Source organism: Dermacentor albipictus, chromosome 1 (assembly GCF_038994185.2).
Source record: "Dermacentor albipictus isolate Rhodes 1998 colony chromosome 1, USDA_Dalb.pri_finalv2, whole genome shotgun sequence".
NCBI classification, from domain to species: domain Eukaryota; kingdom Metazoa; phylum Arthropoda; class Arachnida; order Ixodida; family Ixodidae; genus Dermacentor; species Dermacentor albipictus.
Window position 1 is genome coordinate 472,296,545 of NC_091821.1, and position 26,887 is coordinate 472,323,431.

Below are 26,887 nucleotides of genomic sequence, written 5' to 3' on the forward strand. Positions count from 1 at the left end.
AGGATACATAGTGACCTTTACGGCGCCGGTTACACTGCAGACTTGAACTGTTATAGTATGCGGCGGGCCTCTCACGGCGCTTGTCTGCAGGCAGAGTTACTCGACCTGAACAGCCGCGCTTGTCGTCTTTCGTATTTCACACCATATTATATGGCCAGCGTTAAACGTAGCCTCTCCCTCTACAACACATCCCTGCGTTTCCTTAGCAATGTTAAGGATCGCGCTTAGAGATACCAGAGGCCCGTAAGCCGCCTGCTTCTGCAGATGCGCACGCTTTCGTATCGCCTCCATCACCTCTATCCCCGCCATATTGCAACGTTCTCCGCGCCACCTATAGGCGCTGGAAAGTGCGAATAGCTCTGTTATTCCGAATAGACGCGATGGAGGAACGGGTGAGGATTGAGGACGGACACGCGCAGCGACTGAAATCGCGTTTTTTGCATATCAGGCAGCGCCTGTGTTCGTAAACAGGGAGCGTCCCGTGATTCACCGAGTGAACGAGTACGCGCGCAGAGCTGTTTCAGCGTCTAAATCTAAACGCAGAGGAACAAGGTGTTTATGAGCAGCTTGCAGAACTGGCAACTTACGAGGAACAAAAGCGGCGAGCGGGTAACGCGTGCCTCAGCTCAGCACATTCCTTCTGCTCTATAGATAACACGCTTTGTTTCATCGCCGCAGGGCGATCATTCCCTTGGCGGGAGCCAGGTGGTATCGTGTAAACGGCATGACATGACAAGAACTTTATTTGAGTCCTGAGGGACTGAGACCTCGGGGAGCCAAACCGAAGGCTCCCGAAGATCAAGTCGGTGGCTCCGCCCACGATGGAACCGGGAGATCAAGTCCCGCGGCAATGTCGTGGGCCCTCTGGACAGCCTGGAGTTGAATATTGAGATTGCTGCTCTTGAGAGAGTCCTGCCATTGTTCTTTCGTGATGGGTGGAGAGGCGTTAAGGGCTGGGCACAGCCAGAGCATGTGGTCAAAGGAGCATGAGTCATGACCACATTTGGGGCACGACTGTGAGTGTTCAGGATCTATCCTGTGAAGAGACCGAGGAGTGGGATATGTACGGGTTTGCAGGAGTCTTAGTGTGGTAGCCTGAGGTTTATTCAATTTGGGGTGAGGGGGTGGAAATGTCCTCCTGCCTAGTCGATAATGAGAAACAATTTCGTGGAATGTACTTAATGGATCTTTGTGGATGTTGACCTCGTTCCAAGCCTGGCTACCCGCGACAGCGCGGTGCGTGAAATCGCGCGCTCTCCGGTGGGCCTGCTCGTTAGGATTACATCCAAGCGGGTTAATTGAGCTGTCTAGATGGGCTGGGAACCACGAGATTTGGTATCCTCCTTCGGTACTCTCCCTAGTCCTTCGTAGTGCTTTGATCACAATACTGTACGCCTGTTCAGATATGAGGGCGGACGAGAACGATCTAACCGCGGTGCGCGAGTCCGAGAAGATGATAGCGGGAACTTTTGAGCTGTGAAAAGCCAGAGCGATCGCCGCTTCCTCCGCCACATGGGCAAACTTAGTATAAACAGAGGCTGCATTGACCAGGTTGCCCCCCACGTCTACCACCGTGACAGCGAACTTATCCCCACTGTCATATCTGGCAGCATCGACAAAGAGGGCATCTAGCTTCTGCTGATTGATCCTTTTAAGGATCGACTTGGCTCTCGCGAATCTTCTGCCTTGGTTATGCACTGGGTGGATGTTTCGCGGGACGGGGTCAACCATGATGTGAGCTCTGGTTTCCCGGGTCAAGCTAACTTTGGTCGCCGGTTCATGTCTGGGTTGGATTCCTGCTTCTTCTAAAATCTTAATCCCTGGCTTAGTGGATGAAAGTCTCATTATCTGAGCCGCTGTGTGAGCTTCTATTAGCTCATCGATGGTGTTATGGAGTCCTAGCTCCAGCAGCTTCTCAGTGCTTGTGGACTGCGGAAGGCCGAGCACGCGCTTGAGGCCGGTTCTGATTAGGGAGTCGAGCTTGGCCTTTTCCGCTTTACCCCAATTAAGGTACGGCGCGATGTAGGTGACATGACTCAGGAAGAATGCCTGATAAGCTCTGAGCAAATTATCCTCTTTAAGACCGCCTCTTCGATTTGAGACGCGGGCTACAAGTCTTAGGACATTACTAGCCTGTCCAGTGAGCCTGTTGAGGGCCGTCGAGTTACAGCCCTTGGCATCGATGAGGAGACCTAGTATCTTGACCGAGTCCTTCCTCGGTATGGGATGCCCATTTTTAGCTCGAATTTCTACCGGCAGAGTTTCCAGAGGCGCAAGATTTCTCACCCCCTGTCTGGACTGGCGGTATAACAGTAGCTCTGATTTAGCGGGGGAGAGTTCAAGGCCTGTGTTTGAAAGAAAATCTTCGGTAGCCTCCAACGCGCTTTGTAACGACTGTTCGAGCATGGCTAGCGATCCGCCCGGCGCCCAGATCGTAATATCGTCCGCATAAATGGCGTGACCCACGTTCGGAATTGCAGCGAGGCGAGTGGAGAGTTTGTGCATGGCTATATTAAATAAGAGTGGGGAGAGGACTGAGCCCTGCGGGGTGCCGCAGGTGCCTAGTTCGTAGGGTCCTCCCGTGACCATGCCTAGTCGAAGGTGTGCCTTGCGATCAGCGAGGAAGGATCTGGTGTAATCATGAAACCGCTGGCCCAGGTTGAGAGACGAAATCTCTGTCAGGATGTGTTTATGCGCGACCCTGTCGAAAGCCTTGGAGAGGTCCAGTGCGAGGATCCCTCTCACGTCGCGAGTAGGGTTATTAAAGATTGCTTTCTTAAGCAAAAGCATAGCGTCCTGCGTGGACAACGCCTGTCTAAAGCCGATTAGATTGTGTCTAAATAGCTCCTTGTTTTCAATATGTTCAGTGATCCTGTTATGTATCGCGTGCTCCGCAACCTTGGCGATGCATGATGTAAGGGAAATAGGCCGCAGATTATTTATATGTGGAGGTTTTCCTGGTTTGGGTATGAGTACCACTTTTGCGGTACGCCAGTCTATCGGGACCTGTCCACTTTTCCATACCTCATTTATTTTGGCCGTGACTATCTCGATTGCCCTATCGTCTAGGTTCCTAAGGAGTTTGTTCGTGATTCCATCTGGTCCCGGGGCTGATCTGCCATTTAGATTGAAGAGAACGTGTCTGATCTCTGACACGGCGAAAGGTTCGTCTAGATCAGGTGCCGACAATCCCATGTAGTTCAAACGTTCTACTGGGCGATCCGCGTCTTCGGCGAGGGGGAGATAAGTACGTGCTAAGTTGTTGGCTAATTCCCTGTCGGTGAGACCGATTGCGGTTTGCTTTTTAATGAGCCTATCCGTTGCAAGGCTAAGAGTGTCCTTAGATTGTTTATCGTTGAGGAGACTTTTAAGTAAGCTCCATTTGCTACCTCTTCGCATACGCCCGTCCGTTTCGGTACACGTCTCATCCCATTGCTGCCGGGCGAGCTGGGCCGAATAGGTTTCAATCTCCTTGTTAAGAAGCGCGATTTTCGATCTGAGTCTACGATTAAGCTTTTGGGTCTTCCACCTGGCTGAGAGGGCGTGTTTAGCCTCCAGAAGGTGAGCAAGTCTCGAGTCCATTTTAGGAACTTCAACATCCGTAATGATTTCTTTGGTTGCTCCTTTAACCGCCTTGTTCAGATTATCTAGCAGATCTGCATAAGTTTCGTCTGGCGGGACTGTTTCATTTCGGATTTTTCGAAACAGGTCCCAGTCCACATACTCATATCTCGCGGGTGGTCTGGGTTTGACATGCAACATAATTTCAAGTATGTAATGGTCACTGCCTAGCCCCTCCTGGAGGTTGTCCCACGTGCCCTCGATACCTCGGAGGAAGGTGAGATCGGGAGTCGTATCTCGACTGACCGAATTACCGGATCTGGTGGGGAGCCTCGGGTCTGTGACGAGTATTAAGCCGAGCTCTGCAGCGTTGAAGGCCAAGTTTGTCCCTTTTGCACTTTTGTAACTGTACCCCCATTCCGTATTGGGTGCGTTAAAGTCACCCGCGACAACGAGAGGCGCGTTTCTCGCCGCCCTAGACGTGGTGCCTAGTAATGCTTTAAAGTCTCTTTTCCTATCCGATGGTGCGCTGTACACGTTGAGGATGAAAATTTTAGAATTGATTGTTCTGTTGGGTACGATCTCTATTAACTGGGCCTCGAGGCCCGCTTTGTACGCGCGGACCTCGTGCTCAACGAACGAGATGTTTTTTCTGATTAGGGTAGCGATACCTCTGCCCTTTTCTCTCCTGTATGCTACCGTGCGGTACCCCGAGAGGGAAATTTCAGCTGTACATAGCGTTTCCTGTAACAATATAACTTGCGGCTTGTCCGCAATAGACCTGATAAACTGTCCTAGTGGGGCCTTGCGCCTCTGGAAACTTGCGCAGTTCCACTGCCAGATTTTCAGATTCGTGCTGTTTGCGTTCGCCATTTTGCCTACTGAGTATGATGAATTAGCCCTTTAGCCCCACTTTCGGGATTCGGGTTTGCCTGATTCTGCACTGTCGACACCGTAAGCCTGCCTTTGGCTTGGACCTTGGGTCTCTCTAGTTGAGTTAATCTCGTCTCCATCCCGGAGAGCATTTCCATCATGCGTCCTAGGGTCTTTTCTATGGCAGCTAGCTTGCCTCTGCTGTTTATTTTGGCATCGTGTAAACGGCATCTTTTTTTTTTTCGTCGTCGGTGCAGGCGATGCGAATTTCGATTCATTCGGGCAGAATTGGCCAAATATATGGCTCAGAACGTCGTATAGACAGCAAATTACTGCCAAACGGCACCTCTGCACAATACTCCATGCGTGAACACGCCAGTGGTTTGCGGGAGAAGCATTCGCGAGAGGCACGCGAGAAGAGTAACGCTCCCCTGCCGTTTCATCATGCGCACACAAAAAGGGGAAACGAAACCGCAAACCTCATTTCGCCTTCTCTATTTAAACGCTCCTCTGAAGCCTTGTTCGTTTGCGAACTGGACGATCGAACAACACAGCGAACGCGTTGCAGCAAATGTCAAACTAGCCCTTTCGCGCGCTCGGTGCGGGCGATAGCTCGCAATGGGTGGGAAGCAGCGAGGCCGGTAAGTGTGACGCGATATCCGGTTTCCGGTGCACGTGAAAGTGCGATATAGACTTCTGTTTTCTCTCTCTCACTCCCCCATCACCCTCCCCACGTGTAGGGTAGCAAACTGGACTCAGTCTGGTTAATCTGTCTGCCTTTTCTTAATCACCTCCTCCTCCTCCTTCCTCCCCCCCCTCTCTCTCTCTGTGTGTGTTTTACCGAAGCCTTCAGAGGAGGCCACTAGGTGCGGCAATTTGAGAAGTATTCATTAAAATAATTACTTTTCGCTCATTTCTGCTCAGAAAGAATGTTGTTTTGGTCACTCTCGATGCTATAGCTATCATTGGAGCCAGAACTTTCGGCGACAAATTTTTTATCCTGTATCCCTTCGCCTCACCTCCTCCCCGTGCGTCGCGCGCGACTGGAGAGGGCGTGCTTCCGGCCCACCTTCCTTGCTCGCGCACGCGAGATTGAGCGGCGTTCGCCGGCTCGTGGACAACACTTCGCAATGCGCACGTGGACGTGCGCATTGCCACGTGCAATGAGCACGTGGACAACACTTTGCAATGCGGTGAACGCGGTTTAAATGATGGATTCGGGACCTCAAAGAGGTGTCACGCAATGGTAGAGCATTTTTCTCGCATTTCCCGCTAAATCGCCAGCGAACTGTATTGCGACAGTAATTACTGAGACGCTCGTCGGCGCCAACGCACCGTCGTGCTGTCACAGTGTATATCGACGGCCGTAACGCTGCTCTCTGGCGAAGACGCGCAGTGCGTTTGGTCAGTTTGGGTGCACAAATCGAGGAAGTATTGGACGCACGCTAGGCTGCATCGATTCTGCAGTGTTCCGCTGAAGGAATGCGTGTTTTTTTTGCGCACAAGCACGATAGCGCTACATCCTGGTGAGCAATTTGTGTGCACATGGCATCACGCACTGCGAAGCCTGCCGGTGTTTGTAGATACGACCGGAATCTCCAGCTTGTCCGCTACAACGCTGGCCCCTCTGCCGAGGACCGCCACCTGTCGCACATGGTGCTCTCTATTACCCCCTCATTCTCCCCCTATATCCACTCTCACCTCCCGCTCCCTCCCTCCTGACGACGCTTCGCGTGCTTCCTCGGGGTTTGCAGAATTGGGCGTGATTTCCTTCCTTATATCACTATATATATCATGATCACCACACCGTGGAACATACGTTCGCCTGAGCGGAAGAGAGTAAACTTCGGGCTTCGAACGCCAAATATTTTCTTCCGCCTCGCCTCGTGCACAGTCAAAGTGCGATACGCACCCGAAACGCCACTGGTGGCGCACACGCCAACGTTTTGAGACGCCTGGTAGGATGCTGTTTCAGATGCGCGGCAGCTAGCTCGGGGGTGTTGTGCCCCACCATGTCGCGTTCCCGTCGTATTGTTTGACCGCCGTCCGAAGGAACTTCGGCGAAATGCTAAACCTCGCTATCACTTTCAACCCTTGGGGTGAAACTGCACTCGCCCTAACCCCGGTCTCCGTCCCCTGTATTTTTTTTTTTCTCACAGGAGAATCAGGCGTCTACACTGATCTTAAGATAGCGTGTAGACTATAGACTGGGGAGGAAAAATAACGTCAGGTGTTCAGCACTCGCTGGCGACGTTGTTTGCGACACTCTGTGCCTTTTTTATTCTCAGGCCTAGGCCGAGTTATTTGTACCACTAATTTTCTGAAGTCAACTCTACGATAGCGGGCGCAGTCAGAGGCGGGGGCCGAGAAGGCCCGGCTCTAGCATCGCGATCGCGTTCGCATGTACTCGCTTTTGCTGGGCCGACAGTTAGACGGCCCGTCAAAGCTAAGCCGAGGCAACGCAGTGTCAAAACGGGGCTTCCGGCTTTTTCGTTGCTGGATAGGAAACGCGGCGCCGAAATTCACCTTGCAAAGAGGTAGTCTCCAGTGGGCATTATACAGTGAGAGGTCGGTGTGGGGTGCTTCCTGTTCGCGCGCCCCGATCGTTTGCGCCTGCTCCGGGGAAGTGCCAGCGGCAATCCGTTGCCGGGAAGCCCCCGACAGCGCAAAACGACAAGCTCGCGGAAACGTTCCGCGTAAACTGCCTCCTTTCGCCGCAAAGCAGCGCCCTTTAAGCCCAGGGGCGCCCAGAGGGACAGCGCATTGTCGCGCAAGGGGATCTGCTGACGGACCACTCGCTTTCCCGAAGCCGTCTTTTACGTAGGTTGGGTGCGTTTCCGCAGTACCCGTTCGGTGAAGAAACCGTGGGTGAAGAAACCGTGGCAAGCGGCCGCAAGGCCTGACGTCGTCCCTGTGCGAGGCCATGTCCTCGGCGTAGGCCGCTTGCAACGGAAGGGGTGGAATGGGGGGTGTGGCAACATGGCGGTGGCAACATAGCGCCATTGGAAGGTGCGCGCGCGCGAGGTTGTTGGTTAATCCTCATTAGATTTAAATTCGGGGATGCAAACTGCTTGGGCGCACCAAGAAGCCGAAGTCTAAATAGCTGGAGCCCAGGTGGGGCTCAAAATCGTGCACGCAAAAGTGCGCGAGAGTCTTGCGTACCCTAATTTAATATTCACTGTTCTCGTGCACAGCGCTGTCGCAGCCGGGTCGCTCCTTTCGGTGACAGTGTGACAATAAGCTCAAAGCAGACCGGCCAATATTTTGTGAGTTCATCTTACATCGATCTGATCAGTGAGACCGCCGCATTTACGCATATTGTTTTATACGAATAATAACTTTCCAGGTATTATCCATGCGCTCCTTTCTGTCAAATTATTCACAGCATATCCATCGTGCCCTCACGGCACATTATTAAACTCACTACTCACGGAACCCCCTCGCACCCGCACCGCTCCTCCAAAAAGGGAGAAAAAAATAATGCTACTACACGTCGGTTCAACAGTCCTTAACTGCGGGCGCATGCTTCCTGCTTCTGGTAACGACCAATGCGGAATCGAGTGCACCAGAAGTTTTTCCGAAGCTCAATGCCTTTATAATGGAAAACGGGTTATCTTTATTTTTCGCGACGCCTAGGAGCTTTCGGAAACACTCTAAGCTTCGTTACACACACCAGCGTCTGGACACCGAATAAGTTTCGGCACGTGTTCCGTCTCGTTCACTCATACTTACAGCCGGGGGTTCGCGGCAGGAGGATTAAACGCTGGATGTCTTGCTCCTAGGTGTCTCTCTCGAGGGTCACGGCCGAGAACCCACGTTTCCACGACTTTGAAATGACGACAAACGTTGCCGCTCACTGCAACGCCCGCTCAACAGCGAAGCTGTGACAGGCATGTCCCTCGACCGCTTTTAATGGAGGCGGCGATGACGGCCGCTGACGAAGGCCAATGCCAGCGTGGTCGGTATCGGATGTCAATGACGCAGCCAGAGTCGGAGCCCCGAATTCGCTTTGAAACGGAATTAGTTCTACAGTATAAAAGTTACCAGTAGACCTCGCTCCAACAGACAGGGGTCCTCTCGGGGCGGTGTATAGCTAAGCCGGTAGTATAACGCGTAATTCTTGACCCTATATAGAGTCGCGTTTCGCCGACTTCACGTTGCAGGTGAGCTGCCTAGATTGCCAAACGCTTCGTGGGTATACGGCGTCTGGGCCTTTCCGGTTAAAATAATTTCCAGTGTCATTACGTTTGTACTGTACCATTTCTCCTTATTTATGGCTTTAAGGTATGCAGACCTCTGTACAAAAACGGGCCGTGGCGAAACTCACCCCTAAGGCCCTGTATTCTCAAACGATATCTCGAAGCTCTTCCTCCACTCCAGTCAGTTGAGCACAGCGGCACCCCTCGACTGCAGAACATGCTACGCTTCTCAGGAACTGCCGTAGAGTGTCGATGCATTCGTAGTGACAACTTCTGCCGACGGGCGGCGCTGGCATCTACTCTCTGGAATAGGTGACTATTCGTCACCACCCCGTTTCAAAGGGGATCGTCATCACTGAGGCGAGGTTGAGCGATGAGTCAGTGGAGGAACATCCCGGAGTATACGGGTGGTAAGACTTCCGAAGGGTTTGAGTACTCGCTTACATAATAGCTTTGCAGTCTTTGGTGTACGAGCGGCTCTGATCGACTGGTATACATCTGCGGAGGTGTTTTGCGAGAGCTGGAGGCAACGAAACGCATCGAGTACCGCGCTATACACGAATAATGCAGACTGTGCGAACGACAGCGACGCGAGAGAATGGTGCTGCACGAGCCAGCAGACGACAATCACTGACCAGGCATCATGTTGCAACTGGGACAAAGGATATGATTCAGCATTCAGGATTGGAAGCGCTTGACATGACGTTAAATACTGTTAAAGAGCACCGATAGACATGACCCATAAGTACATATTGCGCCATAATTCTCACATTTGGCCACATCGATGAGTTTAATATGAACGTACGGTCCTTCGTATAGCGTCTATCATTATACAGTTGGGACAAAAACAAAGACGATAAGATGGGCAGACGACGACGAAACGGTTATCGCAGTTCAGGCTGCCTCGCTATCTAAAGCAGCCAAGCGCCATCGTAAATACATCGCTTACGGCTGTAGAGCTGCTTCCTTCCGGCGATGTAATCACGGGGTATTATTGTACATGCGGTAGATGGATTTAGTTCTTTTTTTTTTCGATAGGAAGGAACAGCCGAAAAGATTGAACGCCATAGTATGTCTAGCTCGTCCGTGCCGATATATCGTCAATACTTCGCACCATGATTTCATAAGAAAGCCAGCAGTTCTAGCCCTTCAAGGAAGAGAGAGCGAGAGCGAGAGAATAACATTACTGAAAGCTGAACTCAAGAGTGCATCCGTCCTAAAGTGGATAACTTGCCACTGGAACGAAAAGCCAGAATCTCATCTTTTCCGTTACGTGCTTCAGCGGTCACTCCGGACTCGAGGCTTCGATGCGATCAAGCGATTGAACAGAGGCGCGGCATCGATTTCATGAGAGCAGAGGAGGCAGTAACGCTGTTCTAGGAGCGTATGGAAAATCTTTCGCCGCATTAAATGATACATATAGCTAAATAATTTCGGCTATTACGGGCAATGACAGCGAGTGTGAATGAAACTGTGACTTACATAAATGGTTTCCTTAAGATTGTGTCTATTAATTACTCGCTATGACCCGCAGGTAAAAAAAGAAAACGCATATAATCCTCGCCGGAATTGGCTACCGACCAGTGGCGTATAGACAAAGGCGGGGGAGAGGGGGGAGAGAGTGTGAGTGTGGAACCCGGGTAGGTGCCTCGAAGTTCTTTAATTTCCTTGCTTGATTTCTGTGTTAGCATGCGGCATGTCCAGCAGCCTCCCACAACCTCGCCCTCCTCGTCCCCGGTCAAGCGCGTGCCTCCGAAAAAAAAAAAAAAGCAGAGAAGGAAGAATTGTAGTTACGCCACTGTTGCCGGCAATTATACAACAGCCCGCGACCGTTACTTTTCGTTCTGATTTGCCTTTCATTTACTTTTTTCGTGTTGTTTCCCCTTGCCTATTTTAACATGTAGCGTGAACGCCAGTCAATCGAGCACGGTTGCTCATTCGGAGGTCACGGCGAAAAAAAAAAAAAGAAAGCTGAGTTAACTGAGGATCACGGGGCAAGCATTTTTTTTTTTCGCAGGACAGAAGGAGGTCACCCAGAAGATGACATCTCATTGCTTGATAAGCAATCTAATACAAGCCCAACAACAAGAAGCGCGAGCTTGCAGTCATGCCGTGCACGTCGGACAAAACCACACGGCCTTGTCGGCAGCAAGCGATACGTGCGGAGCCAAATTACTTCGTTTCTGGGTTGGCCGTCGCTGTGCCTTCACGGCGCGGTCCCTGCGGGAGACGGCCACGGCCGTGAACGCAGCCAAGGGTGGCAGCGTGTCTGTCAGGGCGCACCGGATGAGAAGAGGAGGGAGACAGACGCAGGCAACCCCTTGGTGGCAGCGTTGGAGGCCACGCCCCGGCGACGGGCTAATTTTAGAACTAACTGGGAGTAGGGGGGGGGGGGGGGGTGCGCAGACTGAACGGGGCTTGCCACTCGCACGCGAGTCCCGGTACGACAATGCAAGCATGGCAGCGTGCCTTCAAAGGTCGCACAGGTCTCCAGGTGCGCGGTGACAAGGAAAAATAAAAACAAAAAAGAAGACAGACACGATAGATAGATAGAATAAACTTTAATGTCCAACGGAGAAGGTGATCTACCCAGCCCCCTGACACGCAGGTCAGGGGGCGAGTGCCGCCGCCTCAGATGCAGGCTGGGAGGTCTTGGGTCCCAGCAGCCTCTTCAGCCAGTTGGACGAGCCGGAGCTGGAGCTCAGAGTCCGAGCTGCGCAGCAGGGTCTCCCAGGTGTCTCTGCTACCTATTTTGTGCGTTCCCCCGGGAGAGTACGGACATTCCCATATTATGTGGTCGAGGGTCCCTCTCGCCCCACAAAGATTACACTTATCGCTCCTGGCCTCGGGGAACATGTGGTTCGCCATAACCGGGTGCGGATATGTATAAGTTTGTAGTCGTCTCCATGCGACTGCTTGTCTGTTGTTTAATTTTGGGTCTGGCGGGGATACCAGTCTACGAGCCAATCTATAATGCTGCGTGATCTCCCCATATTTTAGCATGCGCTCTCCGCTCCCTCGGTCATCGAGGGGCCCCGTAGCGGCTCGGCGGTAGAGATCTCGAGCCAGCTCGTGGGCCGCCTCGTTGCCGGGGACGGCTTCGTGCGCCGGAGTCCAAATTATGTGAATTTTTCTGTCTAGCTTTCTCTGGCCTAGGATTCTGGCCGCTAAGGGCGAGATCCTTCCCTTGCTAAAATTTTGTATGGCAGTTTTGCTGTCACTGATCACAAATTTCGCGTCCGTTCCAGCGCAAGCTAATGCGATCGCAATTTCCTCGGCAACTTCTATGTTGCGCCCGCGCAGAGTGACAGCGGTCACGGGAATACCCCGGCCGCTGACGGCCGTTGCCACCGTAAAACTGCCGCTACCTCCCGCCGCGTCTACATAGGCCACCTCATGCTCCGAGATATTACCGAATCTAATTAATTCTAATTTTATGCCTCCTGTCTTTGTTATGTTCCGGGTGCATGTTTTTTGGCAGAGGGGGGATAATCAGATTTTTTCTAACTTCCCTATCTACTTCCACCTTTTGGGTGGGGCCTCTGTCCGGATTTATTCCAACTTTGGCCAATATGGCTCTTCCTGTCTTCGTGGTGCTAAGTCTCTCAATTTGAGAGGTTCGCACCGCTTCCGCCAGTTCTGCCCATGTGTTGTGCACTCCTAGAGCCATCAGTCTCTCTGTTGATGTACACATGGGCAGTCCCAGCGCTCGTTTTACGCATTTTCTCATTAGAGAATCAATCTTTTCTCTTTCCACCACTTTCAAATCGAGATATGGCGTTGCATAGGTCACCCGGCTGAATATGTACGCCTGTATTAGCTTAATTAAATTTTTTTCCTTTAGCCCTCGGCCTTTGCTGGCCACCCGCCTAATTAGGCTCAGGGTCTGTAATGCGTGATTCTGCAGCCTCTTGACGGTCTCGCCGTTGTGGCCGTGTGACTGGAGAATCAGGCCCAAGATTCTAATTTGCTCGACTATTGGTACCTCTTTACCCGCCACCTTAATTTTGATGTCCGACGGTGCCTTGCACCTTAAGTGTTTCGGATTGTATATAAACAATTCTGATTTCTGCGGTGAGCATGCTAGGCCTCTCTCGGCCGCGTAACCAACTATGATGTCGGTGGCGGCCTGGAGCAGGCTTTCGACGGCTGAATCACTTCCCCGGTTGACCCAGAGGGTGATATCATCCGCATATATACTAAATTTTAATCCCTCGAGCTTTGCCAATTGCTCGGGGAGTTCTCTCATAGCCACGTTGAAGAGTAGGGGAGACAGCACTGATCCTTGGGGCGTACCCTTACTCCCTCAGCGTTTGGAACCTCATGCAAGCAGTTCTTCCCGTCAGGAAGTCCCTGATGTATCGGTATGTCCTGGTACCAACATTAATCTTGTTCAGCCCTTCCAGGACCGCCTCATGCTTTACGTTGTCAAAAGCCTTCGTGAGGTCCAGTCCCAGAATTGCTTTTGCATCTTTAGACCTTGAGTCTATTATATCATGTTTGATTTGGAGCATGACGTCCTGCGTACACAATTGAGGTCCGAACCCGACCATCTCATGTGGCCACAGATCGCCCTGCTCCATGAAGCCCATCAGTCTGGTCTGGACGACGTGCTCCATCAATTTCCCCACGCATGAAGTTAAGGAAATTGGCCGTAAGTTTTCCAATTGCGGACGCTTCCCGGGTTTTGGTATTAAAATAATGCTTGCCGTCTTCCACTGTTGTGGGAGCTCGCCTTTTTCCCAACATTCCTGCATGTACTTCGTTAGATAACTAATGGAATCATCGTCTAAGTTTCTGAGCATTTTGTTCGTTACCCCGTCAGGGCCTGGAGCCGATTTCGTTCTGAGTCTTACAATCTCTGCTCGCACTTCCGCTTCTGTGATGGGGGCGTCCAACGCCTCGTTAGGCGTTCCACCATAGTCGGGTAGTGGAGTTCGCGATGTTTCCCCCACGAACGTCTCAATTAATTTCTTCATGAAATAATCATCGTTCCCTACGAACGCGTGCCTAGCTTTTGGCAATCTTATACCGGATTGAGTTTTCGAGCTTGCGGGGTCCAACAAGTGCCGGAGGATGTTCCACGTCTTGGAGAGGTGCATGCTCCCCTCCATTTCGTCACACTTGTTGGCCCAATTTTGTTCGCATAATGTAAAAGTATAATCTTCGATTTCCTTATTATGCCTAGCAATCCTTCTTCTGAGGTTGCGGTTCCATTTCTGATTTTTGAGACGACGTTCCATGCTTTGCTTAGCTTCCCACATATGCAGAAGACGGCTGTCCGCTATCTCCGGGGCGTTATCCCCTTCGAGCGTTTTTGTCGTCCCTCTAACGTCCGATTTGAGCGCCGTCGTCCATTCCTCGATGTTTCTGATGGGCCCCAGTTCCTGCGCTCTCCTGATATCTCTAAACTTATCCCATTCAACGACGGCCGGCGCGCGAGCCCTGCGCGTTTGAAGGCCCACTTTCAATATGGAAACAATTATGTAGTGGTCACTGCCAAAATTTTGATCCGAATTATGCCATTCTAGATCTTTAATGTTTTTCGAGAATGTTAGATCTGGAGATGTATCCTTACTAACGCTATTGCCCACCCTCGTTGGACTCTCAGGGTCCGTGTGCAGAGTGAGCCCTATGTCATGCGTATCTTCCCACAGCTGTCTGCCTTTCGGGCTTTGGTGCGGGTACCCCCATTCCTGGTGATGTGCATTAAAGTCCCCCACTATCAACAGTGGCTGGTTGCTTGAAATTTTGAGGGCCTTGCGAAGCAGAGCCCTGAACCTCACCTTCCTTTGCCTGGGTGAGCTGTATAAATTTAGAAGGAATAAACTAGGGTCCTTCTGTTTTCCGGTTAGAATTTCGACAAACACGTTCTCGATCTCACTCGACTCTAAATCGTGTTCAATGGCCGCGATATTTCTTTTCACGAGTGTTGTGACCGAGGATTTCTCCCCCCTGCCACTATGAAATGCCTGATAACCTGACAGTTTTGCGGGTCCTCCAGTTTCCTGGAGGGCAATCGCCAAAGGAGTCTCATCTAATAGCGGAAGGTACTGTTGCAGAATCGACCGCTTGCGCCGGAAGCCGCGACAGTTCCACTGCCAGATTTGATTTTCATTTGCGCGCCTGGCCATTTTGCAGTTGCGTGACGATCTGCTCCATATTCTGTTGCCACCCGTTCATGGCGACCATCTCATTCCTTAGCCTTTGGCATTCCTCGGCCTGTTTCTGAACTGCCCCGAGGACAGCTTGAATTTGGATGTTGATATGGTTCATAAATTCATTCATCTTGGCAGACAGACACAGACAGACACGAACACTCAACACCACTTCGTAGAGATCCTTGGATCTCTACGAAGGCATTTGCGCGTGCGACCTTGACTGTCTGGCTTGAAATTGTCCCTCGACTTGAGATGGCGCGCGGGCTTTCGTAGAGATCCAAGTTCCCTTGGATCTCTAGGTAAAAACGATCTCTGCGGGGAAAAAGAAAGGAAAAAAGAACCGGCATCACGGAGTGCGGATTTGTTGGCGTCAACGACGACTTCGGGACGTCGATGGCGTTGGCATCGAGGGTCCCAAAGGTTTCTAAAATTTGGCTACTTTGGCACCAGATTTTCCTACATGTGGGACCTCATATAGCTACGAGAACTGGCTTTGTTCGCCCACTTGATGCTTTTTCGGTTACTTTTGTTCGCGGCTGACTGCTCTTCAGTCCACTTTCAATGAATTTCATGGCAACATTTCTTCTTCTTCTTCTTCTTCTACTTCATCATCATCATCATCATGTTATTATTATTATTATTATTATTATTATTATTATTATTATTATTATTATTATTATTATTATTATTATTTAGTTTGGCTCTTGGAAACCACATATGTTTATAGCGAACAAGGGCCGAGATTGCTATACACGGAGGCGGAATGCAGAAACGCTCGCGTCACTCAGAGCGAGAGGAAGAGGGGGATCCGAGGGCCTCGCTCTTTCCCATATGAACGAGAGAGAGAGAGAATAACGCCGGCAAAAGGCCTAGCGGAAATTAAGCGTTACGTTGAATTAAAACGGTCATCAAAGCGGACGAAAAACGTAACTTGCCGCGGACCGAAGCCCACGCGCAAGGTGCGGGTTCGGCTCCCGGTGAAAGTTGACGCTGCAGGCAGTGTGCGCATTGCGTGAAGAGGCATTTGCGCGTGCGACCTCCACTGTCCGGCATTAATGGCGGGGGCTCCCTCGACTTGGAAGGTGGGCGCGCGGGCTTGCGTTCGAAGCTTGAGCTGCTCTCGCTCCGTCGTGCAGCCGACTGGCGCATTGCAGACACAACTGCCACCGCGCTTGCCTGTTTTTGCAATGCCTAAATTTGGCGAAGGGCTCTTCAAAAGCTGCACCGATCTCGAACGCGAATTTAAGGGGCCATCAGAAATCTGTATAACACACGAGTGATAAATGCATCAGACACGTTTCCACTCGGCAGACTTGCCTACGTTACAGAAAGTAACCGATTATAATTACTTCGTTGAAAAGTTACTTGATTACATTGACCGACTACTGCGCCATAAAAGTAACTGAGTAATCACTAAAATTAATCTATTGCATTTATTTGAATTTCCTCCCAGGCATTATTGACACTCAACAAATACAGTGAATAGAACAATCTGATCTGGCTCTTTCAGCGCTTCTTTCAGTGCGTCCTCTGCAGTCCTTCACAAGTTATCTCTGCTAAGAATTTTTTTTCAAAATTTTCGCAGGTCACTTCCACCGTTTTCCTGCGCAGACACCATTAGCGACAGTGAAAACTCGCCCGACATGCGCGCTGGAGAGAAGGGTGAACGTACGAACAACTTGCGCATAAAGTCGTCATTATTGAAAGCCGCGACGCACGCGTCTTTGTCCACAGTGTAGCGCAGCGTTTCAATGTTGGTGGCTCTCTGAGAAGGCGCGCTTCCGGTAACGTCGATGAAAAGCAAAAAAAATTACTGCTAATTCATTCTGTACAGATGGCTAATCAGCGAAGATGAAAAGTGCGGCCCCGGTGTTTATCACTGGGGTAATCCCGACGGTTCATTAAAGGACGGCTTGGTAGCTTCCTCTTAAGAGGTAGCTTCAGCTCGGGCCCAACTCCGACGCGGCCTATTCAAATACATGTAAAACATAGAAACGCTTTTCTGTGATAACCCCTGGATCGCTTTTAATGAAATTTGTTGCATTTGAGAGAGAAAGTTAAATTATAGTGTCTGTTGGAAGCGGAATTTCGATGTACGGCCTGAACATTGTTTAAAATATCTTCAAAAACTCGAAAGTGTTCCAAAAGATAGGAGCTTGACGTTTACAAACCAATAGATCTGCATCGTGAACATATGTCGCTGTTCTGTAAACGGCATCTATTATAACAGTCAAAGCGGACAAATTTGGTGCGTCAATTCGTATCTTACGTGAATTGGTTACGTTGTGTACAAGGATTCTACGGAAACCGTATTTCCATAATACTAAATTTTTTGCGGTTCATGTGTAACATAGCAATTTTGTGCGCTGTAGATGTACTATTCGGTGCAATTCACAGAAATGTGATATCCTTTTCCATTGCGGTGTTAGAGTATTAAACTTGATAGTTTCATTTTCTGAAAATTCGCGATTTTGGTCAATATTTAATTAGGAATTGACAACCTAAATGAGAAATTCGAAACCAATAGTCACTAGGATTAAAATTTTTCATTTAAATGCAACGAACCTCGTCAAATTTGGTGCATCGGTTGCCGAGAAAAACGAATTCTGCTTCTACATGTATTTAAGTAGAGCACGCGAGCTAGAGCTTCCTCTTAAGGAGGAGGCCGAGCTGCAATGTGACCATCCCCCCCCCCCCCCCCCCCCCCCCCCAAGAGCGAAATTTCTGGCTACGCCACTACCCCACGGCCTCTCTCGCGACGAAAGACGGCGCGTCTGCTCTCCGCCTCCTTCCTTCGCGCACGCCAGATGGAGCTGCGATCGTGGGCTTCCCTCGCCTGATTTCACTCGCACATACAACATACGACGCGCGGCGACGGTGTTACCGCCCTTGGACTTTATACGGAACATCACGGCGACGGCAAAAATGCGCCTGGAGTGTCCATACAATTGTCATCGCAATAAAACAAAGTTTACCTGAACTCTAAAAAGTCAACCATGTTGTTTTTCGACTAAGAAACATGCATACTTTGCGAAATTCACGTTACATTTGGAAGGGTTCCGACAGATTGAACGCACTGAATGTCAGGAGTACCTTGGTGTTATTTTCTGTGAAACGATACATTGGTCATTCGAGATCCACAAATTTTGCAAGGATACTTCACGGTCCATTGGTTTAGGCGCAAGAATCACGTGTTCGTTGCCACTTCGAGTAGCAAAGCAGCTCTATTATACGTTAGTGTACTCACGTACTCATTATTGTTTGTTAATTTAGGGCACTACAACTAAGTCAAATGCAGAATGTATTCATGGACTACAAGATAAGGGCAGGATAATCGAAGGCCTTCCACGCCGCACGCCCATTTCGCACCCCTCTCCACACGCACAACATTCTACGTTTGAAAATATTTTCTACAAAAAAAATAAAAAAAAAACCTCGGTGCCATTTCACTCTGTGAAGAAGGATTACCAGCCAAGCTGTGTATATATGTGGGCCCCTTAATGGCGAACTGCAACCCCGCTATGGTGGCCACCATACCCCCACCGCGGGTAGGCCCGGCATTGCACTTTCTACGGGATTTTTTTTTTTCTGCCCGCGGACACGATAGTGGGGAAAGAAGCCCTTAACAGCTTCGCTGTAAAAACTGTGACAATTATTTACGACCAAATGATCGATCGCGCATGCCCTCAGTGAAGCTTATTTTCGAAAACAACGTATACCTGTAGTTTCAGACTCACCGCCGATTACAGCGAGGGAATCCGGATAAATTATGGCAGGCAAGAACGTGCACCCACGATAGATCTGCTGATAAGTACACGCACTATTTATTACCAGCACGGTAGAAAAATGCCGCGCAGCAGCGCTTTTCAAAAAGAACATGCATGCTTATCTACTCCCGCTTCAGATGCGAATTGTGGTTATGTTTTTATGGTCTGTTCTCTTTCCATAAATATGTCACATAGTTGCTATGCGCGATGGCACGCACACGTACTGGAATGTCACGTTTGATCTCAGTCTGCTTTCTGAGTCTGCCACATTGCTGCAACCAAGATTTTGTCAATTTTATTTCTACGAGCAGTTTGTGAAATGCTGTCTAATGGCGCACTTTTTTTATTTATAGATGAAAAATTACGCGTGCTTCTTTTATTACTATTGTAGCGTTCCTATTTAAAGGACACAGTAAACGTAAAGCATTGCTGTGGAACTGGCGTCCATCTTGTCTACATTTTTATTCCCACTTCATTCTTCTCTTCTCCTGTCTCCCGGTTCTCGCGCTTCTTCATCTTCTATTCGAAGGCTCATACCGCTTCACCCTTCCAGGTTTCTTTTGCTAACCCCTCCTGGGGTAATACTTGAAAACGTTTCCAATCGAAGCACATTCAACTGCGCCCCGTTCACCAATGTACCACACAGTCTTCAATATTCCTTTCTGAGTGGCTGTCTTTGTCACAGAGTAAGGACCATAAAATTTGGCACTGGATTCTCTTACTCCTTTCCTAACTAGAATGAGGTCGGTGACTTGAATGTCTGGGATATCTAAGCAATGTCTCTTGTCAAAATTTTGTTTCATTCGTTTACGGTACCTCTCCTCCTGCGATTTTTGTTTCCTCTCCTCGACGATCTTGAGATTTTCTAACAGCCCCAATTCACGGTCCGCCTGAAGAATAGGGGTCTCTCCTGAAGAAGCGAACTGCGGGCTACATCCCAAGCCACTGGTGTAGGAGCGATTGTGATGTCGTACAGCTGCTTCTAAAGAGCATTTCCAACCACCAGGGAAACTATCGTACATCCTGATGTATTGTTTTACATCTCGTATAGCACGCTCTGCAAGCCCATTCGCTGCGGGATGGTATGGCGCACAGAATTTGATTGATATATTATGGTCTCGAGCCCATCTTGCTAGCTTTTCACTCTTGAACGCTGGACCGTTGTCACATACAGTCGTCCTGGTTGTCCTAAACATTTCCCGTTCGAGAAGGGCGATGACACTATTCGCATCTTCTTTTCCTGCCCGTGCCGCGACCATCCTGGTGCATTCATCTATGGCCAGAAGAAAAGCTTGCGTTTTTCGGACTCCTTCTCGTTTCTTATTCAGCTCGGCAAAATCAAGGTGTATAACTTCAAAAGGCACGTTCGAGTGGCAAGGTATTATCATGGCGTCCGTAGGCTGCTTATATTTCACTTTGTTGACTTGACAAAGGTGGCATGAACGAACGTATTGCTTGACGTCTTCTTTCATGTGAGGCCACGTAAATCTCTTGACTAGCTTGTTGTAGGTGCGCCAAAATCCGTCGTGTCCTCCAGATTCTGGGCTATCGTGGTACAAATAAAGAACCTTTGAAATCAGCGTTGGCGGGACTTGATAGCGACCTTCCATAAACATCAATTGTTCAGTGCCTTCCCACAATTTTACTTCATTGATTTCTTCAGATTGTTCGGCCTGTATCATCAGTCTAGACAATGCATCTGCATCAGTCAAAAGGGGTCCAGGTCTGTGGGAGATGGTGAAATCAAATTGCTGCAAATAGTTCACCCATCTGGCGATACGTCCCTTAGGTTGGGTCATATTCAAGAGATGAGTGAGGGCCTGGTGATCGGTGAACAAAGTAAACTTCGCACCTTCTAGGTACGTACGGAAGTACTGAATTGCTTTAAGGACTGCAAGCGCTTCCTTTTCAGTAGTGGTGTAGTTGACTTCAGGTGGCTTGAGGGTGTAGCTGTAGTAGCCTACTACGTGTCGCTTTTCTCGGCCGGATGCTTCTGGACATTTCTGGTACAAGACTGCACCTGTTCCATAATGTGAGGCGTCGGTATTCAGTTCAAAGGGTAAAGTGAAATCTGGTATGCGTAGAATAGGGTCAGCAGACATTCTGTGCACCAGATCACGGTAAACTCTCTCACATTCCTTATCCCACACAAATGGAACTGCTTTCTGCGTTAGGCGCGTGAGGCATCTTGTTTTTATGGCAAAGTCTTTTATGAAAGGTCTGAAATGTCCTGCTAATCCCAAAAACACACGCAATGAGTGGACGTCATATGGTTTTACCAGTTGGGATATCCTCTCAACGGACTCTTGTTTCGTGCTTTTGGTAGTCCCATCAAAGACTCTTCCAAGAAACACAACTTTTCTTTGAAAGAACGCACTTTTCTTAAAATTAACCTTGAGGTGTGCCAAGCTCAAGGCATTTAATACCTGGGACAGGTGTTCCTGATGCTCTGCCTCTGTTTTGGAGAAGACGATAATATCGTCGATGTACACGTTACAAAAGACACCTAGGAAAGGCTTCAGGACTTCGTTCATTATCTTCTGGAACCATGCTGGTGAGTTTTTCCAGCCGAAAGGAAGCCGGTTATACTCGTACAGGTCGAAGGGCGTGATAAAAGCAGTGTACATTTTTGTTTCTTCGGTTAGCGGGATCTGCCAGAAACCTTTGCACAAGTCAATACGTGAAAAACATCGGCAACCACCTGTCTCATCTATAATCGTGTCTATCTTCGGCATGGGAAATGGTATAAGCTCTGTCTGGCGGTTGAGAACCCTGTAATCTGTGCACAGTCTGAAAGTTCCATCTTCTTTCGGCGCAATAGTTATGGGAGAGGCGAAGGGTGACACCGAAGGCCGGATTATATTCGCGTCTAGCATCTCCTGCAATTCCTTCTTCAACCATATCTTGCGCTCTCTTGACATGTTATAAGGCGATTTTCGGATGACAGTCTTGTCGGTTAGTTCGAAAGGCACCTTGTGTGACGTCATCGCTGGTGGGTAGCTTCCTATGCATACCAGTTCAGGATAGGTCGTTGCAATATCCCTCGCGCACTTGACAACTCGCAGGTTATCTTTTCTATCAGGCTGTGTCTCTTGCCTTGATAGTCCTTCCACTAAAACAGCATCGTCCCAGTAAACGTTGATTTTTAGTTTCTTTATATCTGGTCTGGATAGCAGAAAGTCATACGTCACCCCCTCAATCACCAGTACTTCACTCTCTATTTGATGACCTTGGAACTCGATGGTTACTGAGGCCCATTGATTATGCATTGTCACTTTTCCGTCGTAGCCTTGCACCCGTAGTACTCTTCCACTATGCAGGTGACTTGCATCTACCAGCTTGGCATTAATTATAGACACAGAGGCACCGCTGTCAACCAAAGCCATCATATGTCTGTTTCCCACTTTGACAGGGATGTGAAGTAGGCTAGAGCAAGTTAAATAAACAGTCTCAGTTGTGGTCATCGGGTCGGACTGATCACGCTTGTTTATCAGTTTTGTTGTCGTCGGAGCCTCTTCAGCGTCCGAAAGGAGGGGAACGGGGTCGCTGTCGACGTTATGCACCCGACCTCTGGGAGCGCGCCAACCCAAGTTCTCTGTGCCGCCTGCAAGGCGGCGCGGTTCTCGCTGATTACGGCTTGACCAATCCGCGCCGGACCGTGTGAAGCGACCGCTTGAGCTAGCGTTTATATTTTCTTCTGAAGTAAATGATATGTCGTGAAGGCACTCCAGGAGCCCGTCCATAGTTTTAGGTGACCGTATTTGCACTTGCTTCAGGACTTGCGCGTGCAGTCCGTGCATTATTAGTGCTACTACGGCAGACGGAGGAAGCAGAGGCTTGGCCAGCTTTAAAAGGCGGCATTTGTCAAAGAAATACTCGACGAGGGAGCCTTGCTTGAATTTGAAATTAAGCGCGGCGTCCCACCTTTGCACTGGGTTGCTTCGGAATGTCGTCAAGAATTTTTCTTTCCACTGATTCCAAGAGTTGCCAGCCTCTTCAATAATGTGCAAATCATACCACTTCCGTGCAACACCGCTTAAGTAACTACGCATGTTAGTAATCTTGTCCTCATTAGAGTGCCAGTTGTTCTTCCCAGCAGCATAGTCATAGAATTCAAGCCAACCTTCTGGACTTGATGACATGCCGTCGAATGCATCGGGTTCTACAAATTTAGTCACTGACTTCTCAGCGTTTAAAGAGCTTATAAGCGATGTCACCAGCTGGTTTTGTTGCGAAATCTGTTCTTGTTGTAGCCGAAGTGCTTTCAAAACGAGGCTCACCTCTTCCGTCGACGACTGTGATCCAGAGTCCTGTCGACGCATCGGTTGAAGAACTAATTCGTCGAAGATCACCAGAGGCAAGTTCACGTTCACAGCACCCTTCCGACGTAGTTCATCAGGGTCCATGGAAGCCTTCTCTAAAACCAGGTTCATGAGTTCTGCCGAGTTGAGTTCGCGAGGTAGTTCCACCGCTGGTTCATCTTCAGCTTGGTATCTCGAAAAGATGATCTTGTCCGCGGAGGTCTCCTCAAGGAAAAATCTCACCCACATGTTGGAGTTCGCTGTCGGCTGCGCCAAAATAATGTAGCGTTCCTATTTAAAGGACACAGTAAACGTAAAGCATTGCTGTGGAACTGGCGTCCATCTTGTCTACATTTTTATTCCCACTTCATTCTTCTCTTCTCCTGTCTCCCGGTTCTCGCGCTTCTTCATCTTCTATTCGAAGGCTCATACCGCTTCAACTATATTGTCAAATACAACCTATTTTGCTGAGCAGTGTGTAATTTGGTGGCCATGGCGGGTTTTGCACACTGGCAGCCATTTAGTTGACCTTTTGTCACTCCTGCCCACACGACCACCATGTAAAACAGCTTGTATGTATGAATAAGTGAATGAATGAACTTACTAAAAAAATATCTACCTGTTCAATTATTAAAGATCCGATGACAGTACACCTTGCGTAAATATGTTGGCAGCGCAAATTTCAAACACCTACGACAACAATGAGAAGTTCAACAGGAACCATGGGGGCATAACGAACGAAAATGCATCATCGTCATCATCATCAGCTTATTCATGCCCACTGCAGGACGAAGGCCTCTCGCTGCGATCTCCAATTACCCCTGTCCCTCGCCAACCGAATCCAACTAGCGCCCGCGAATCTCCCAATTTCATCGCTTCTGCCGCCCTCGACGGCGTTTCCCTTCTCTTGGTACCCATTCTGTAACCCACATGGTCCAACGGTTATCTAACCGGTGCATTACATGACCTGCCCAGCTCCATTTCTTTTTCTCTTGATGTCAATTAGAATATCGTCTATACCCGTTTGCTCACTGATCCAAACCGCTCTCTTTCTGTCTCTTAACGTTATGCCTAGCAATCTTCACTCCATCGCTCTTTGCGCGGCCCTTAACTTGTTCTCAAGCTTCTTTGTCAGTCTCCAAGTCTCTGCCCCATATGTCAGCACTGGTAAAATGCACTGATTGAACGCCTTCCTTTTCAATGATAATGACAAGCTTCCAGTCAGGAGCTGACAATGTCTGTCGTATGCGATCCAACCAAAATGCACGACGGCACATCTGCGTGCGCCTTGTTTTCTCATTTCGTTTCATTTCGAAAGATAAACGTGTGCATCAACTCAAGCAGCTAAATAGCCAGTCTCATATCACTTGAACAAACAGTAACTGCAGATGCGTTATCTGTGCGATTTACCTTCGGGTCAGTCATGTAAAACGGTCAGACATGTGTGTCACTTGGTGAGAGTGAGTCACCCGGATGCCTTCCTCTGAAGCACACCGCGTAACGACATTCATGCGAGAGCACTTACTCGTTGTCCAAGAAGCCGGTGCTGTCTCAGTCGCTTTTTAACAGACATCAGAGGCAAATTTACATAAAATAACATATAAGCTCGCTCGACAAGGATGCAAGCCACATTCTCTCGCCCCAGCTTAAAATCGCAGTCGTAGATTGTAACGATTACTTTCATGAAAAAAAAAAAAAGGGGGAGGGGGCGATATACCTGAAGCGCTGCGACGCACGCCAGAGGAGGTGAGCGACGGCTTCGAGTGACGAACCGGGCCGTCAAGCGAACAGATCGCTCGTTCTTGTCGATTGATCGAGAATTCGCCGCGAATCGCCCGGAACTGCTATGAGCGACTGGCCAATATCATGAAGCTGGAACTGGACGTAATACATCACTCAAGAACTTCCGATTCTCGCACGGAACGAACAAACGACCAAATTTTCATACGTGCAAGGATAAGAACATATATACTGTATGACCTTCCGACACACTTTATGTTGCTCTGCACAGGAAAACAAACCAATTTAAATTGTTAGCGCATGTGTCAGGCCAGTTTCGGCGCGTATTTGCTGCCCTCATACCGGCAACACCGGGGTGACATCGCTCAATGTCGTCGCTCGCGTTAGGTTCCACTTGCAGGCGACGAGCGAACGCGACAGCCAACACCGTCGCTTGTCGCTGCCGCGTGCAAGATCGCTTAATTGCATGGGGTTTAGTTCAAGGATCCAATGCAAATACGTATAGCTTCATCCTGTTATTTCGCTATATCTACAGCTAACTCAACATGGCATGTTATTTAATTAAAATACAGAGATTGATCCGAAACACATCGGCGCCGCTGCAATGTTCAACGGCAAGCTAACAAACGCGGTTATCCTAAACCGACGGTAAGCGGAGCACGAAGAAACTAGTGCTGTTCCGAATTCCGCAGCCGCTTTTTATCGGGCTCCGACAATATGCATGCAGCTGCAATCACCGGGAAAACGTACACCGCTGCTACCGCGTGCTACCATCTGGCCTTAATATCCAGCGCATACGTGTGATCGTTATGAACGATGCGCTGCAAAGCTAAACGCAGGAATCGCGTCGCTAGAAGCCGTCTCCAAAGCAGCATCTGCAGTTACGTCAGAGCCTCGGTGTGCCCGAAGGACGCATCTATTCGCGGCGACTGTCGCGCTGACACATTCGCTAGGAAAAGGCAACGGCGGAAGCGGATGATTCTGCTACCTATGCCATCTCGAGAGAGAGAGAGAGAGAGAGAGATGCGGCCAAGAAGGCAGTGGAGCAGGAAACGCGATCTTCTGGTACTGCCGCCGTCGCCGCTGCAAAGTTTATCGCTCAACACGCGGAAACGCACACACCACAGGCCGAGGCCGGCGGCGTTTTCTGCGACGTGGAGCTACAACCTACGGATCGATACCACTGCTGCTACCGATCAACGCCAGCAGAGAGTTTGTGTAACGTAGTAAATCGGAGACGCCGGCATGTCAACACCTGCGCAGCAAGTGCTTCCTATAAACGCAAAACCGAGTCCGGAAAGAAAGATCGCCGTATAAACGCGGGCGCAGCAGACGGCCAAAAAAGGCCGACGAACGGGGCTCCCTCCGCTTTTTTGAGGCGCAGCATCGCGTTCGAATGCGATCGTTAAAGACGATCTCGCGCGCAGCAGTGACATGTATTTATGGCGTAGCTTGCTCACCTATGTCAATCGCGAAGCGCTTGGCGTTCTTGAGGTTCCTGAAGACGGCGAGCTGCTCGGGCAGCTGGATGCTCCGGGCCCGTCGCACTTCCGTTCCTGTCGTGGAGGTAGCGGCTGCTGTGTTGTTGTCCATCACGGACGACGGCACTGCTGACGTTGAAGGCATGGAACGCGACACTACTGGCACTCGGACACGGCGCGCCCGGGCTCATAGGGAACACCCGGCCAGAAAGAACGCCGCACACACTGCACCACCAACACCTTCCGCGAACGTTTCACTATGCGCCGAGAACGCGAGCCAAAGGCCAAAACGCTGCACCGACCGAGAAGACGGTAGCTTGCAGTTCCACTGGTCGCTTTTCCGACGAAAGTAATCCGGACGAAGCCGTTGTTGCTGCGGACAACGGGTTGTTGGCTGTTTTTCCGCACCGATGCCGCAAAGCACACGGCAGCGTCCAAAAATGCGACCACCACCACCACCACGATCGCTCAAGACACCCTCAGAACGAACAACAGACGCAGACAGCCCAGTAGCGGGCACAGCTGATGCATGCGTTGCTGCCTGCTACCTACCCGAACGGCAACGATAACGATTGCATCGCCATCTCTACGACCACGGGCAAACTAACGCCACCTACTGTGCCATCTGCCGGACTCGCGGAGAAATAGAGTGCGTCGTCTGCTTGAGGCGTAGCCTGCCATAGGACAACCCACTGCCGTTTTCCTGCCGATCGTGCACTGTCAGCAGCAAATGAAACTAGACAATAAGTAAATGGGGATACACACACACGCGAACCGTCATTTTGCAGCTAAACTTGTGAGACA

General features: G+C 49.8%; 1 protein-coding gene across 1 annotated transcript in view; it reads right to left on the reverse strand.

The window, feature by feature from the left end:
* LOC135908869 (4'-phosphopantetheine phosphatase) overlaps positions 1–26,642 on the reverse strand; it is a 127,703-nt gene extending 101,061 nt beyond the window's left edge. Inside the window, exon 1 of the mRNA XM_065440704.2 lies at positions 26,063–26,642. Coding sequence (XP_065296776.1) covers positions 26,063–26,228 — 166 coding nt within the window. The 5' untranslated portion in view covers positions 26,229–26,642. The remainder of the gene's footprint in view (positions 1–26,062) is intronic.
* Between the last annotated feature and the right edge of the window lie 245 nt (positions 26,643–26,887).